Raw genomic sequence first — 15,589 nt, forward strand, 5'->3', positions numbered from 1 at the left:
TCGGACCATGGACGCACAACGCCGAATTACTGTGCCTAGTGTGGCCGCATGAAATCGAATTTATAATATCAGTTTTATAAAACCGATTTTAGCTAATTCGATATTATCCCGTAGTGTAGACGTGGCCTGACAGAAGACTAACAATGCAGAGAAGAACTCCCAAGAACTTATAGGTTCTTATATCCCTCTCAGCTCTTATTCTGCAGAGAACTGCTGGGTTGTGGTGGTGGGGAGGTGCATAGGCTCAGTTTTATCTACGCTATTCCACTCGAATCGCTAATGTAGACTTTTGTTACTCTGTCTATGCAATTGTATTTCTAGGCATTTCATTGTAGCTACTCTAAAATACCTCATCATCACAGGAGCTGCTATATCTATATATGGTAGATAATAATGCTTGTTTTTATTTATAAATTACTTTGCCTTTCACCCCATAAGCCCCAAGCTGTTTTCATTTCACAGGGTATAAAAAGGACCTATTTTTTATTTGTTTTCAAAAAATTTTTGGAAAAAGTTTCAATATTTTTCATTTTGTTATTTATCATTTCCTCCTCTTTTCCTCTCATTTCTCTTCCCTCTTTTCCTCCAGCCCCTCTCAATATTTTTTCTTCTTTTTCTTTCCATTTTCCCCCCAGTCATTGTATGTGTGTGGGAGAAATCAATTTTCAAAAATGCGTGGGAGAAAGGGGGAGGGGGAAGGAAAGAGTCAAAAAGAAGAAAAAGGAAATACATCTCACAGCTGAAGATTGCAAAGTGTTTAATGAATTAAGGCCCAGACTTTCAGCCGTGAACTGAAGGAGACTAGGGCTCAATGCCCCACAGCGAGATGGGTAAGTATGGTTATCCTTACAGGGAGGTGAAGAGACTTGCTTAAGGTCTCACAGAAAGCCAGCGGCAGGACTTCCTACTCATAGCTCTGTAATGTAATGAGACAATGCTCCCTCTGACACCTGCCAGGCCTCTGTATTTGTCTCTCTCTGTCACTCTCTTACTCCCTCTAAATCCGTCACTTCAACGGACTGTTTCCTCTCTCTCCACAGGAGGCAATATCTCGCTGCCCGGAGGAGGAGCAATTGGCCCGTATTCAAAATGTCATCCAGGAACTTCCACCATCACATTACAGGTAAGAACTCAGCCGTTGAAACTGTGGGGATCCATGCGGTGGCTCGTAGCTGTGGGAAGGATTCTCTGAAACGGCTTCTGCTTCGAGGAGGAGCTGAGAAGTGGGTTCGTTCATTGCCACCAAATTCAAGAGCAATTCACCTGTCCTCTAAATAAAATTAAACAGATCATTGCATTAAGTGTCTGAAAGAACAACCAGCCCTCTCCAGCTTCTGTCAACCCGAGTCTCCCTCCCAGCTGCCATAATGTACTTGGCCAGTTGCGCAGGCCTGTCCAAGTGGGAGAAGGCAATTAAGCCATGCATTTAATCATACAATGTGATCTGAGCTTCAGTAGCCCCCTTCTTCCTGCTTCCCATTGTCCATCCTCCTCAAATTCATTTGGGTTGTACCACATGAAGCCATCCACAATAACAACATCCACAGTGTTCTGCGCCACTGCTCAAAAACTGTGACATAACAAATCACTGCTCTGGCTTTGAGCCATGGTGCCCATTTTGACAGTCTCATGTATGCAGACACCACAGTCACTGCGGGAGACTGAAACCAGTACCATCAGCATCAAAACACAAGCTCTCTACCTCTTGGGCTAAAGGAGAATTCTGTTAGCAGATCTTATACGGCAGACTGCTATACTCGTGGGGGCTAGCAACTAACGGGAGACTTGATCACATGTGCAGGAGCTGAAGACTTTTTCTTTATCCAAACCAAATGCTTGCAGGACTTTGGAATACCTGATCAAGCATCTGACTCACCTGGCCTCCTTCAGCAACATGACCAACATGCACACCAGGAACCTGGCCCTTGTGTGGGCACCTAATCTCCTCAGGTACAGTAAGGACCTCTTTTCACTTCACTCTTAGGGCAGCACTGCTGAGCTACTGCTGGAGCATCTGAGAGTGAAACTAACCAGACAGTAAACAGAGACTGATCAGTCAGTCACAGACTGATCCCGCTGAGAAAAATGCAAAGAAATAAACAGCATAAATAATAGTGCAAAGTAAATATGATTTAAAAAATTCTCCCAAATTGAATAACCTGAGGTTTTACTAATAATATCCAGGGAAGGAAATCTATGGATTTCTAAAAACTATATTCTTTTTGACAGTGTCCATTTAAAAATGAGACATTTGCTCCTCACTATGGGATTGAAGCAACTGTTTTCAAAATATGGGTGGTAAAGTTTGATAGAATAAAGCAATGAGTGACTAGGGAAGGGGAGATGGTGGTACATATTATAGACAACTTGAATCCAAATCCATTTTGGTCACAAGTGAAATGAGTTTGAAGATCTTAAGATAGTTGCTAGTGGACATTTGCTGGTATCACAAGATCACCAAGCGTTTTTTCATAATTTATCCTGCCTGAAAATCTCTGCTGAGAGCCAGTCTTGTGATTGGATCAAATGTTGAAACTACTGAACGTTGCAGAGTGGATGTTTACTACTCATACATTTCCATTCCAGCTTCTGTCCTTCTTGTCAAATGACCTGAAATCTGTTTCCTTTGTAATGCAAGTCCCTGGGAGGACAAGAAAGAGGCAGGCAATGCAACTGCAGTCTCTTTACATGGTTATCCAGTTGGCAATGCCCCAAGCCGTTATCTAACAAACCACTAACTTTACAAAGGATCCATTGCCCAGAGATAATTTCTTCAGCAACACTTTGGCATGTCAAGATAAGGAAGGTTTTTCTGCTGAGAGAGTGAGAATCCAGGAGTGCTGGGTGGAGTGAAGGAAGGGACAGGGACATAAAGACAGTCATAAAAAAATAGCAGGAAAGAGAAAAACCTGAGACACGGAATTCAAATCTGTTCTTCCCTCAGATTTGATTGGGTTCAGTTCTGGTGGTTTGATTTCAAATCCACCTTACAGAGATAAGCCCAAACTACAAAGTTTGGAGCTGGATCCAGAGTCTGCGGGGGAGCTGGGCCCAGTGTTCTGGTTTAGTCTCTAAAAGGAATAGAGAAAGAGGACAGAGAGAAGGTCAGAAAGGAAAAATAGAATGGTGGAAACAGGAAAAAGAAAACTTCTAATGAATAAAACTAGTGAAAATAAAAAGAGAGAGGACATGGAGAAAGAATAAAGAAAGAATGGAAAGTTAAGAGAGAGTAAAGGACTGGAAGAGTGAAAGGAACGAGACTCAGAGCAACAGTGCATAAAAAATTCCTATTCCAGGACATTCCTGCTGTTTCAGGGAAAGGTTCCATCCATGACCCACTGGGGAAGGTCAAAGCAATTCTGTCCCTCACGTACTGTATCTTAGGATGCAGGGGTTTTATTGTATTTATGGACACTCCCCCTGTGGTACAGGTCGAAGGAGATCGAGGCTGTCGGCTGCAATGGGGATGCAGCTTTCCTGGAGGTGCGAGTCCAGCAGTTGGTGATTGAGTTTATCTTGAATCACGTGGATCAGATCTTCAGCAACAACATAACAACCAGCTCCATGGAGCATGATGGTAACTACCTCCCCTGTCACATATACTAACTGCTGGCCCCTATGACCCTAGTCCCATCTCCTCCCACCAACACTCCAACTTCAACCCCATCCTTTCTCATAGACACTCCAAAACCTTCTCACCAGTACCCCAACCCCTCACTGACCCTAACACTTCTCGCCAACACCCCAAATCCTTCTCCTCAACATCCCCGATCGTCCCTACCAAAACGCAAACCCACCCTAAACCTTCCCACCAATGCCTGACCTGACTAATCGTGACACTTTTCATCAATGCCCTTCTCACCAGCATGACAGTACTCCCAATCCCAACACTATTCTTTCCCATCGACCCTCGCAGATCTACCCTTGATATCCCAACCCATCCTAGCCTTTCCCACAGCCACCCCACTTAGCCCTTCTCACCAATGCCCAGAACTCTAAACCTTCCCACCAACAGCCTGAGCCCAGCCTAAAATCTTCTCCTTGCAGTGTCAGGCCTTCTCCAATCATAGCTCTGCACACCCTTATCCCCATCTCTGTCGACAGCCTTCTCCTCCCTTTGCTCATCATGTCTTATCCTAGCCCTTCCTGCCATCAAAAAACGTGCCCAAAACAACAGCGTGTGCTTTGCAGGGCATTCAGAGCATCTGTCTAAGGATTTGCTGCTTTATAACCAGGGGCATTATTTCATAAACTGAGAATTTGTCCTGGACTTCAAAAGAGTTGGGAAATACTGTTCTTGTTACTCAGAGACAGGCTTGTAGAGAGAATGCTTTTAATGGGGGCTCTTGGTCCTGATTAGCCTCATGTAACCTCAGACATGTGCACCCCATAAGTTTGTAATTCTTTTCACCTTTTATTTGAATTTTAGGGAATTTTTAGCACTTAAGGAAGTGAGGGACTTACCATGCCGCCTAAAGACACAGTGTGGGCAGTGGCTATGCAACGTCCCCACACCCAGCTCTGTCACTATCCATCAGCCCTGACCTGCAATGCCCCCTTAAAGTCCTCTGCTGGAAACCACCTGCTCAGAGCTCGAGCCCTGACCTGCAGACACCCCTGTTCTTCCAGTGCTAATGCAATGCCTATGGCCTTCTGTTCTCCTTTGGCAGAGGCTGGAGGCTGCAGAGTGAAGAATTCTGCCCTAGGATAATTTCAAACTGGCACAAATATCATGATGGAGTAATGACTTGCCAACATAAAGGGTTGGTGATATGTTGCAGAGCCTTTGATCTCCAGGTCACCAGCTCGAATCTGTCCCATTTTGGTAGTGACTGAACATTGTTGCCTGCTAACAGCTGTGTGGAGTCCTGTGAGGAATAAATGGACAGTTCTTAGTGGAGAAGTTCCCATATCACAGAACCCACCAGCACTGGCACTCATTGATCCCCTTGTTCAGCAGATAGGCCAAGAATTGACTAGACTGTAGGGGCTGAGCTCCCCTCCCACTCTGAGAGGAGGTAGGCCCGTTGGTGAGGCAGTGTGTGGGAAGCTAGTCTTGCTACTGCCCACACAAACAGAGGCTTTCACTCTCCAGGGTTGTCCTTTTGTCAGAACTAAAATTAAATAACGAAGGAAAAAGTAATGTCACTGTTCAAAACAACCTCCCTAAACAAAGAGGGAGAAAGATTACAGAGTAGAGACAAGGGCCAGCCACAAAGTTGGGATCTGGATCTGAACTTCTTCAAAGTTCAGGGGAATTGGGATCCAGGTGTTTTGGAGGGACACACATCTGTCATACTCAGGCTTCAGCAGCAGCCAGTACAGTGCAATACAGAGTGTGGCTAATGAGCAGAGCCTTGCTGGGAGGCCCTGCAGTCTGATGAAGAAGATTGTTGTGGAGACAGAGGACACATTGGACAAGTACATATCTGTGCAAGTGCTTTTCCCCCTGCAAGAGGTGATCCTGTGGAGGAAACACATGTGAACTCTTCTTAGGTCCCCCATTCAGAGTTGGAATCTTCTTTTTTTTCCCTTTCAGAGAATATGCCCATTGTGAAGAGTCTGACCCTGCCCTCTGCCTCCCTGCCTATGAAACTGGTGAGCCTGGAAGAAGCTCAGGCACGGAGTCTGTCAGCCTCCCACCCTGCCCGGAAAGAGAGGAGAGAGAACAGCTTGCCTGAAATTGTCCCAGTCACTGGATCCTTCTTCCACACTGTCGTCGACCTACCTGACAGCAAGTAGGTGCCCAGAGAAAGCTGAAATACTAACCGATGAAAGCATACCTCCTCACGGTCATGGTTTGGTGGGACTGTCCTGCTTTGATCCCCCCAAACCTCCTGTCCTGACTGAAGTAGAACATTTCCTGCATTCAGTTGCGCCTGTGGCTGTACACACCATTGGCTGGGCAGAGCTAGGGAGGGCAGTGCCGTCAGCTGCTCCAGGGCATGCTCAGCCCCCTTGGGCATGCTCAGTGGCTGCAGGGGAGCGCAGGGATGGAGAATGATGCTGCTTCTGAGAGGGGTGGGCAGGGCGCACACTCAGCAAGTGACGCTCTGGTAACAGTGCCTGCAGCTGGGATGGCTTCATAAGGATTGGCAGTGACCAGCAGTGTCCCACTTTAGCCATTTGAAATGTTATATGAAAGACAGAGAGAATGCTTCCGCTCCTGCTGTACCCCCACTCCCCACATTGTGATTCCCTTCTCCACCCACTGATGAACGTACCATCACCATCAGGGTTACTGGACTCCCATCTCCAAGGAGAAGAGATCAGACTCTCCTTGCGAGCATTGAAAATGTGATCCTACAACTTCCCTAGGTCTCTGTGTTCTCATGTGTCCACCATTCCTCAGTACAGAACCAGGGCCGCCCAGAGGATTCAGGGGGCCTGGGACAAAGCAATTTCAGGCTCCCCTTCCATAAAAAAGAAGTTGCAATATTATAGAATACTGTATTCTTGTGGGGGCCCCTTCGGGGCCTGGGGCAAATTGCCCCACTTGCCTAGGGTGCAGGGCCGCCCAGAGGATTCAGGGGGCCTGGGGCAAAGCAGTTTCGGGGGCCCCTTCCATAAAAAAAGTTGCAATACTATAGGAGGCCCCTGTGGGGCCTGGGGCAAATTGCCCCACTTGCCCCCCCTCTCCAGCGGCCCTGCCACTTAGACCTGTATTATCAGTGATTTCATGGTCACTTAACAAAACAAAAGACTATCATGGAGCGTAATCAGCTCTGTCTTTAAACAGTGGAAAGGGGCAGTCAAAATAGTACCTGTGACTCAGGCAGACCATCAAGCAAACACCTGTCCCACCCTCTCTCTTGATGCTCTGAATCAGCACAGGCTAATTACAGTTCTATGCCTTTTACATGTACAATAAGAACATTTCATTCCCACCTCCCTCACCCCCGGCATTCAAGTGATTTGTAACCCAACCCAGCCAAAATCTATCACTTGGCAACACAGATCTGTTTGCTGGATACCTAGGTAGATTAGTGTGAATGTAAATAAAATCTGGTCCTGAAGCCTTTCCCCCAGTCCCAGCTCATCATTGCTGTCAGGAGAGCTCATTTAGACTTTGCTTACAAATCATAACTTGGCCAATGTCACCGAATGAATGCACTGGCATCGTCATAAAAACAAAAGATGTATAAGGAAGCTAGTCTATGTTCATACTTTTCAAATCTATTATAACTTTTCAGATACATGATTTTATCATACACTTTATATGCTTTTAAAGTATGTATTAATGTCTCAATTTCAATTCAAATTTCAAACAATCACTAAATTGGCAACATTGCAACATAATTAATTCACGAAACTGGGTGAGGGTGTTTGGGGAAATGTTGGTGGGGTGTAGGGGGTGTGTGTAGGGAAATCCCTGAACCACTCTAAACATAGAAGGCTTCATGTTGTGTGGACACATTTTCATCTTGGCCATTTCAGAAACAGAGGCAAAGGATTTCCCCACCCTCTTCACTGGGACAGCCCTGGATCTTTTTTGGATTTCCTTTCTAGTAAATACTGAGAGTACAGGAAAGTGAAATGTAGTGAGTGCAGGACAACTTTTAATTTGGCAATTCATGACTGGAATCAAGCCATGTCGGTTCAGCCATGGTCTCAGCAGCCAGATTAGTTTTAGATCATGCAGACTTCAGATTTAATATTGGACCCAGTGATGTCTATTGTGCTTGGACAGTTCTAGTTTAATGTGCCTAAGTACACTTTGCATGATCTTACTGGCCCAGTGAAGGGATCTGGTAAGTCAGAAATATGTTAACAACTGGTAAACAGACTCTACAAATATATAATTAACCAATAACCAGAGTCCAAAGGTGGACTGTCATAACAAGCTATCTGCCCTTCAACATCTTTTTGTTGTTAAAAAAAAATCATTTAAAAAGATTACATGGGAAAATATAATGAAAAGAATAAAAAGCAAGTATCTGAACTCATCTTGATATCCCCAGATAATTTGCATGCCATGAATCATATGCTGATCTCTGGCCACTGTAATACTCTACGCATTTACAACAGCAAGAGGTAAGCTGCAGTACTGAGCACAAATCTTCAATGTTCTTGTGTCAAAAAGGAAATGGAAAGTATAATTTAACATGACTTTTTAGTCCTGAAAGCAGACCTCATTCTCTCCTCTTCCAGGAGGAAGCAGGAGGAGCAACCATTCTCACTGCCAGATCCCTGCACACATCAAGGCATCATCTTACCTAACTACCCTGGCAACCTAACTTCTACACCTTTGTTAAAAAAGAACTCCTATTTGAAAATATATTGCATAATAAATAAATAATACATGTAAAGATAAATAAATGTAAGCATAATAAAGCTCAAAGATAGGGCAACAAGTACTCCTGTTCTTTTTGCAGATACAGACTAACCTGGCTGCTACTCTGAAACCTGGCACAAATAGGTGGCCAGATCAGAGCAGTAAAATAGGACCCACCCCTCCCCACTCGGCCCACCATCACACCGTCTTCACGCCCTAGTCCCACTGACTTGCTGCGTCCCTCCTAGTCAGTCCCCCACCATAACTCACCTCCTTTCACTTTCCCCTCCCCTGCCAGAAACCTCTATGCCTGCCCCTAGAACCCCTGCTGGCTCACTGCTTGCCTCTTTGTCCACCTGCCACTTGCCCACCCGCTCGCCCCCGACTTGCCGCTGCACCCCCCCCGAGCATATAACCTCATTCAAAGACCAGGGGTCACTATATTACTGCACACAGCAATCAAGGGTCACTATATACTGCACACAGCAATCAATCAGTGCAGTTGTAGGTAAATCTCTGCATTATGCACTTTTGTATAACTTTTTACAGTGACTTTGTATTGAACCTTGGTAATATGTTATAGTGGGCCCCAAGGTAGAATAATTAAGGTAAAAGAAAAATGTCTCATTGCTAGAAGTAGAATGAGATCTTTCCTCACTTTGTAATCAATTGCCCTATTGAATGAATGAGGTGGTGATGAGGAGGTGTGGAAGGCAGGCACCTCCAGACAGCTGCAACCCTTGGAGAGGGACTGGAGCCAGCACCCCAGACCAAGGAGCTTTGCCTAGGGCTGAGTGGGACAGAGTCTGGGTGCTGGGTGCGAGTCCCTGGGCTGGGGTACGGGGGTGGGACCCCAGTGAGAACAGCAGGCTGGAAGACTAGACTGAACCCACCACCCAGCCTAGTCCATCCCAGAGCCCAGGACTGAGAGGAATGTGCCCCTACCCCCAGGCCACCTGCTTCCACTCCTGGCCTCTCCCAGCACTGCTGTGATTCTGTGTGGCTGCATCAGGTGGGATTTCAAGTGGACCCCTGTCACGGAGTCCCGGGCGATGCCTGGAACTGCTCCCCAACCCACTAAGCCAGTCAGGACTTTGGGGAGCCTCCTCTCCCTTGGAGCAGACTTGTTCAGGGCAAGAAGCTCACACGTCTTCACCTCCTGGGTTCTCTCCTTGGAGCATTCAGCATCCTCTGCCCTCCGTGTGCTCCCACAGCGAGCCCACACCAGGCGGGGGTCCTGGGGAAGCCACAGGGTTCTGCACCCCCCACTTTGCAGTCAGACGTGACTCTTTAGCAGCCAATAACACAGAGGTTTATTCGATGACAGGAACAGGGTCTAAAACAGAGCTTGTAGATACAGCGAACCGGACCCCTCGGCCGGGTCCATTCTGGGGGGCAGTGAGCCAGACCCTCATGTCTGCACTTCACTCCTCGTCCCCAGCCAGCCCAGATCAACACCCCCTCCAGCCCCTCCTCTCTGCTCAGTTCCTTTCCCGGGCCAGGAGGTCACCTGATCTCTTTGTCTCCAACACCTTCAGTTGGCATCTTTGCACGAGGAGGGGCCCAGGCCATCAGTTGCTAGGAGACAGAGTGCCAGGCATTTATGCACTGGCCCTTCGCTCTGCAGCAATTATCACACACCCTTATCCACCCACCTAGATACTAGAACTGCCAGGGGACACTGAACCAACCACAGTATTCAGAGCAAACATTAAAACAGTCCCAGTTCATCACAATCCTCAACCCTCTGCTAAATTCACCCCTGTTTTGCGACCACTCCCCCCCCCAAGCGCGTCTATTTTATTGTTGCAGGGCAAATGAAGGAGCCATAGTTTAATGGAAATTTTCAGCCCCTACAGCGTCTTGCAGCAGGGTGCAGGGAAAACAGAGTTGATGGGAAGGGAACTGGTTTGGATAGGAGCCCCAGTCCCCTTCCTTTCCAAAATAATTTGGAAAGGGAATTGATATTGCCGTGCCTCAGTTTCCCCTTCTGCAGGAGATGGAGGGAGATAAAGTCTCAGCCTGCCGTGCCATATTGCAGACCCGGGGCTTTTCCGTTACATTACATGATAACCAACTTTAGTTCTGAACAGACCCAGGCAGGCCACAACTCAACCTCAAACAGCAACACCCCTGAAAACCACAACACCACCCCAATATTACAAAACTAGGGGAATCACAGGGTCAAACACTCACGGGTGGAAGTCCCCAGCAGCTCTTCAGGTGAGTGAGTGAGGTCACTGCAGAGATTATTCCTGTCTCACACCGGACCAGAAGCTCGGAACTCTCTCCTCCAGGTGAGTGAGTGCTCAGTGCTGGGGGGTGGGGACGGGAGAAGAAAGGCGTACGGCTTGCAGCCTCTCTCCCCCCATCCTGACCTGCACTCAGCCGCTTGACCAGAGGCAGAGCCAGCCTCTCTGGTTGCCTAGCAGCAGCAACAGCTGCTGCTTCCCAGAGACAGCAGGCGCTGGCCGGGGCCCTGTCAGGCTGCGGGGCCCGGGGCAAATTGCCCCACTTGCCCCCCCACTCTGGGCGGCCCTGCTAGGGTGACCAGATGACCCGATTTTATAGGGACAGTCCTGATATTTGAGGCTTTTTCTTATATAGGCTCCTATTACCCCCCACTCCCTGTCCCGATTTTTCACACTTGCTGTCTGGTAACCCTACACTTGCCCCACCCCCCGGGTGGCCCTGCACAGAACCAGGCAGGCCCATGCTGTAAGGCAGCTGCCTTGGCTTCCCTGAATCCCCCAACCTGGTTGAATGTCAAACAGATCTTGAAATCATTTGTTGTAAGAGCTCCACCTGCTGGTGGATGTCCTGAACTGCAGAGTGAGGCATCCATCTGGCTAGTTCAGTAGTTTTCAACCTATGGTCTGCGGATTAAGATTTCCAATGGGTTGCACAGCTCCATTTGAAAATTTTTAGCAGCCTGCAAATGAAAAAAGGATTTAAAAGCCCTAACTTAGTTGTATAATTCACTGTGATCCTTCATGCAAAGAGAAGAGCCACTAGAGCAAATATCACTCCTGCAGTGTCACTGAGAGTACATCTGCACTGCACACTCCTCATGGCAGTGTGTAGAGTACATACTCTGCACGCCCCGCTAAGCATGGGTATAAATAACAGTGTAGATGGTAAGAAAGGGAAAGGCTCTGAAGGGGGGAGAGAGCATAGAGCTGCTGGAGCCTTTCCCCATTGCCTCTTCTCTGCCAGAACCTTTCACTGATGTCTGTAGCTACATACCACAGCGTGGACACAGCCTGCCTTTCACTTCAGTGTGTATCTACATGTACCCTGTGCACCAGCACTGTCAGTAGTGTAGGTGTAGCTGAAAAGATATTGACAAGAGGGCACATGTTCCGAGAAGAAGAGTGTGACATCAGATGACCTTGCTGCACTTCTTAGGTAGGTGTATATCTAGATAGATTAGATAGATAGATACATAGTAATATCTATCGAATTCTAATCTAATCTAATCTAATCGAATCTAAGTAAAATATGGGCACTGAATTGCCCTGGCTCAGAGATAATAGCCTGTACAGCTGGAGACTTACTAGTGACCCATAAGGAACCTTAGCAGTGATGTATCTACACACTTCATATAGTAACAGCAAAGGACTACACACCAAAGGGAAGAGGTACAGAGGCAGCCTACTCCCAGAATAGGATACCTCACCTCCCCCCCCACCCCCAGAGTGTCCTTTTCCTCACACTTTCAGGAGAACGGGCCTACTCTAATCCCCTGGTCCCTCTGCAACACAATGAGAGGGGACTCTGTACCTCTAACATCCTCTTCTCTGTACTAGACTGATAGAAAGGGTTGTTGAGGGCAAGGCAGAGATGCAGGGAGATTGTGTCCAAAAGCAGGAGCTGCAGAAAAGGTTCTTGTACCAAGAGAGGCGAGAGTATGGGAAGGGAGAAGACCAGTCTGATGCTAGATGAACAGAGGGAGTGAGGCAGGGAGGTGAAGACAAAAATCCACACAATACAGTACACAAAGGAGAATATGCATGAGATGTGGTGCTTCTCCTGCAGTTTTACACAGAGCTTTTCAAAGGGGCTCAAGGGAGTTAGCGCCCAACTCCCACTGAAAGTCACTGGGATTTGTGGGCGTAAACTCCTGGGACTCTTTAAAAACCTCTGCCTTAAGGTTGTTATAACGTTTGCATTGCAAACCCCAGAATTAAAAAGAGAGAGAGAGTAAAAGAAGAACAGAGGTTGAGGGGGATGGGGAAGCAGGGCCAGCTCTAGCCATTTTGCTGTCTCAAGCACGGCAGCACGCCGCGGGGGGCGCTCTGCCGGTCCCACGGCTCCAGTGGACCTCCCGCAGACATGCCTGTGGAGGGTCCGCTGGTCCCGCGGCTCCGGTGGACCTCCCGCAGGCGTGCCTGTGGATGCTCCACCGGAGCCGCGGGACCAGCAGACCCTCCGCAGGCACGCCTGCAGGAGGTCCACCAGAGCCGCCTGCTGCCCTCCCGGCAACCGGCAGAACGCCCCCCGCGGCATGCCGCCCCAAGCACACACTTGGCGCGGTGGAGCCTGGAGCCGGCCCTGTGGGGGAGTCAGGTTTCTGTGGCACACCAGGACTAGTGTTCAGCCCCAGATACTTGGCACTAATCTCCTGTGCATTTTCTCTTCCAGGAGAAAATTGTCCACCAAATCCAAGAAATGGAAGTCAATATTTAACCTGGGCCGGTCTGGATCAGATTCAAAATCAAAATTGAGTCGAAATGGGAGTGTGTTTGTGAGAGGACAGAAACTCTCTGGTAAGAACCAGCTTGTCAGTTAATTTCCTCTCTCAGCCAGCTTCCCCTAATCACCCCTCTCTGGTATGGCAATGGTACAACAGATATCATGTTGATGTTAGTGCTGCAAGAATTCAGATCTGGGATGAAAGTCAGATTAGGCTTCTAGAGTTGGGAGGCAGGAGGAGTCACATAGTTAACTCCTTCCATCATGGGCCTTTCACTTGAGTATGGCAATGAGAGGCAGTCAGAACATCCATTGTGGTGTTGGGTTGAATATGCTTCATTGCCCAGCACCCTACCCTGGGTTTAGGAAGCACTAAGCCCCAGTTCTGCAAAACTTTTTAGGCTTAGGAGTCTAAATACCATAGAGGATTTGGGCCTTACGTGTTGTATTTGAATTTGATAGTTTGGCTAGCCTAGAGTGGGTTTAAGGGAAGCTGCGCTCCTGGAAGTATTATGTCTCATAGGAAATGGTGCATGGCCAGGTTAACACTCTCTGTGTGGTACTGAGTCAGAGACTGGTCTGTGCCTCCAGGGCATTAAAGAACCAAAGTGTCTTCATATAAACTGGCATCATGAGTTCCCATGTTTATTGTCTCTTGGTGTTTGGATAGATAAGATCACATTTGCAGAGTTTACAGGCAAAAAGATGTTTTTCCTAATGGTCAGCATCCCAAACTCTAGATTCTCCTGCATTGAAATCTAACAATTGCTCTGCTTTCTAGGAGCATTGCCAAGCCTCAGGGTTCAAAAATCATGAGTCAGCCCGCCCCCAACGATGAGTTTGATTTAAAAATAAGGAGATTTAAAAAAAATAGGGCTGTCGATTAATCGCAGTTAACTCACTCAACTGAAAAACATTGTAATTAATCACACTATTAAGCAATAGAATACCAATTGAAATTTATTACATATTTTTGGATATTTTTTTACATTTTTCAGATATATTGATTTCTATTACAACAGTGCTCACTTTATATTATTGTTTTTATTACAAATCTTTGCACTATAACTATGATAAACAAAAGAAATAGTATTTTTGAAATCATTTCGTACAAATACTGTAGTACAGTTTCTTTATTGTGAAAGTGTAACTTACAAATGTAGATTTTTTTTTTCTTACCGTAACTGCATTCAAAAACAAAACAATGTAAAAGTTTAGACCCTACTGGTCCACTCAGTCCTACTTCTTGTTCAGCCAATCGCTAAGACAAACAAGTTTGTTTACATTTACGGAAGATATTGCTGCCTGCTTCTTATTTACGTCACCTGAAAGTGAGAATAGGTGTTCACATGGCACTTTTGTAGCTGATGTTGCAAGGTATTTACATGCCAGATATGCTAAACATTTGTATTCCCTTTCATGCTTTGGCCACCATTCCAGAAGACATGCTTTCATGCTGATGATGCGCTACAGTACTTGTGTTAGGTGAACTGAAAAATACTATTTCTTTTGTTTTTACAGTGCATATATTTGTAATAAAAATAAATATAAAGTGAGCACTGTAAACTTTGTATTCTGTGTTGTAATTGAAATCAATATGTTTGAAAATGTAGAAAACATCCAAAACTATTTAAATAAATGGCATTCTATTATTAACAGCACAATTAATCACGATTAATTTTTTTTATTGTGTGATTAATCGTGATTAATTTTTTTTAATCGCTTGACAGCTCTGAAAAAGTACATTTGGGGTTTTTTTAATTAGCTCTCTGGTATTGGAGCCTTTAGGGTTCATGTGTTCAAGTTTTTCTCTGCAATCATGAGGGCTAGAAACTTACTTTTTCTTCTTCTTCTTTTTTTTTTTTTTAAAAGATGGAATTGAGTCTCACATAATCTCATGAATCCAGGAGCTGGGACTTTACAAGAAAAACCTTAATACCACAAAAATATCAATAAACTCATTAGAGTTGGCAACATTGCAATATCACTTGTATGGTTGGTACTGTATAATAATTAGAGGTGAGGTTGGATGAAAATCCTGGAGCCAAATCCCCTTTAATTTTGGGAGAGTTCAGATCCTGATTCGAGCTTTGTGACTCCAACCCATCTCTGATAGTGTACTTGCGCACCTGCAATCACACCCACCTGTGTGATTTGCATATGCAGTGTGAGGTCACACAGGAAGCCTGTGACAGCCTCCTTTTTAACCACAAGACCATCCTGCATCTCTGGTAAGGAATCCTCTCATCATGCTACCATCCCAAACCAGTCATGGACCTGAGCTACAGTGCTCATTTCCAGACCTGGCCTCTCCCAAAATGTAGGGGTGTTGGAGCCTGGGGTTCTTTCTGGGCCCAGATCTATGCTAAATAGTGTACTGAGGGAGATCAGGCTGTTTCTTGTTAATAATGCACACTAAATGCCTTTTCACTGCATTAACCTACCCTCCGATCATTGCATTGGCTTTAATTACGCTGTGCTCTCCAGCTGGTTGTAAACTGACAGGTCACAGGATCTGACGTAGGTTTCTAAACTTATTTTTTCACAGAAAAAGCAACTATTCGACCAGCTAAAAGCATGGACTCTCTGTGCTCCCTGCCTGTAGAAGGTGAGACCCTG

General features: G+C 46.3%; 1 protein-coding gene across 2 annotated transcripts in view; it reads left to right on the forward strand.

Annotated features, from left to right (window-relative positions):
• The window catches only part of ARHGAP31 (Rho GTPase activating protein 31), a 97,717-nt gene that overhangs the window by 72,894 nt on the left and 9,234 nt on the right, over positions 1 to 15,589 (forward strand). Inside the window, exons 4-9 of one of the 2 annotated variants that reach the window (XM_032775980.2) lie at positions 1,041 to 1,123; positions 1,843 to 1,950; positions 3,432 to 3,577; positions 5,540 to 5,738; positions 12,920 to 13,044; positions 15,519 to 15,578. In XM_032775980.2, the coding sequence (XP_032631871.1) occupies positions 1,041 to 1,123; positions 1,843 to 1,950; positions 3,432 to 3,577; positions 5,540 to 5,738; positions 12,920 to 13,044; positions 15,519 to 15,578 (721 nt within the window). The remainder of the gene's footprint in view (positions 1 to 1,040; positions 1,124 to 1,842; positions 1,951 to 3,431; positions 3,578 to 5,539; positions 5,739 to 12,919; positions 13,045 to 15,518; positions 15,579 to 15,589) is intronic. The other variant, XM_075072018.1, reaches the window with a different exon arrangement.

The sequence above is a fragment of the Chelonoidis abingdonii genome, chromosome 1, assembly GCF_003597395.2.
Source record: "Chelonoidis abingdonii isolate Lonesome George chromosome 1, CheloAbing_2.0, whole genome shotgun sequence".
NCBI classification, from domain to species: domain Eukaryota; kingdom Metazoa; phylum Chordata; order Testudines; family Testudinidae; genus Chelonoidis; species Chelonoidis abingdonii.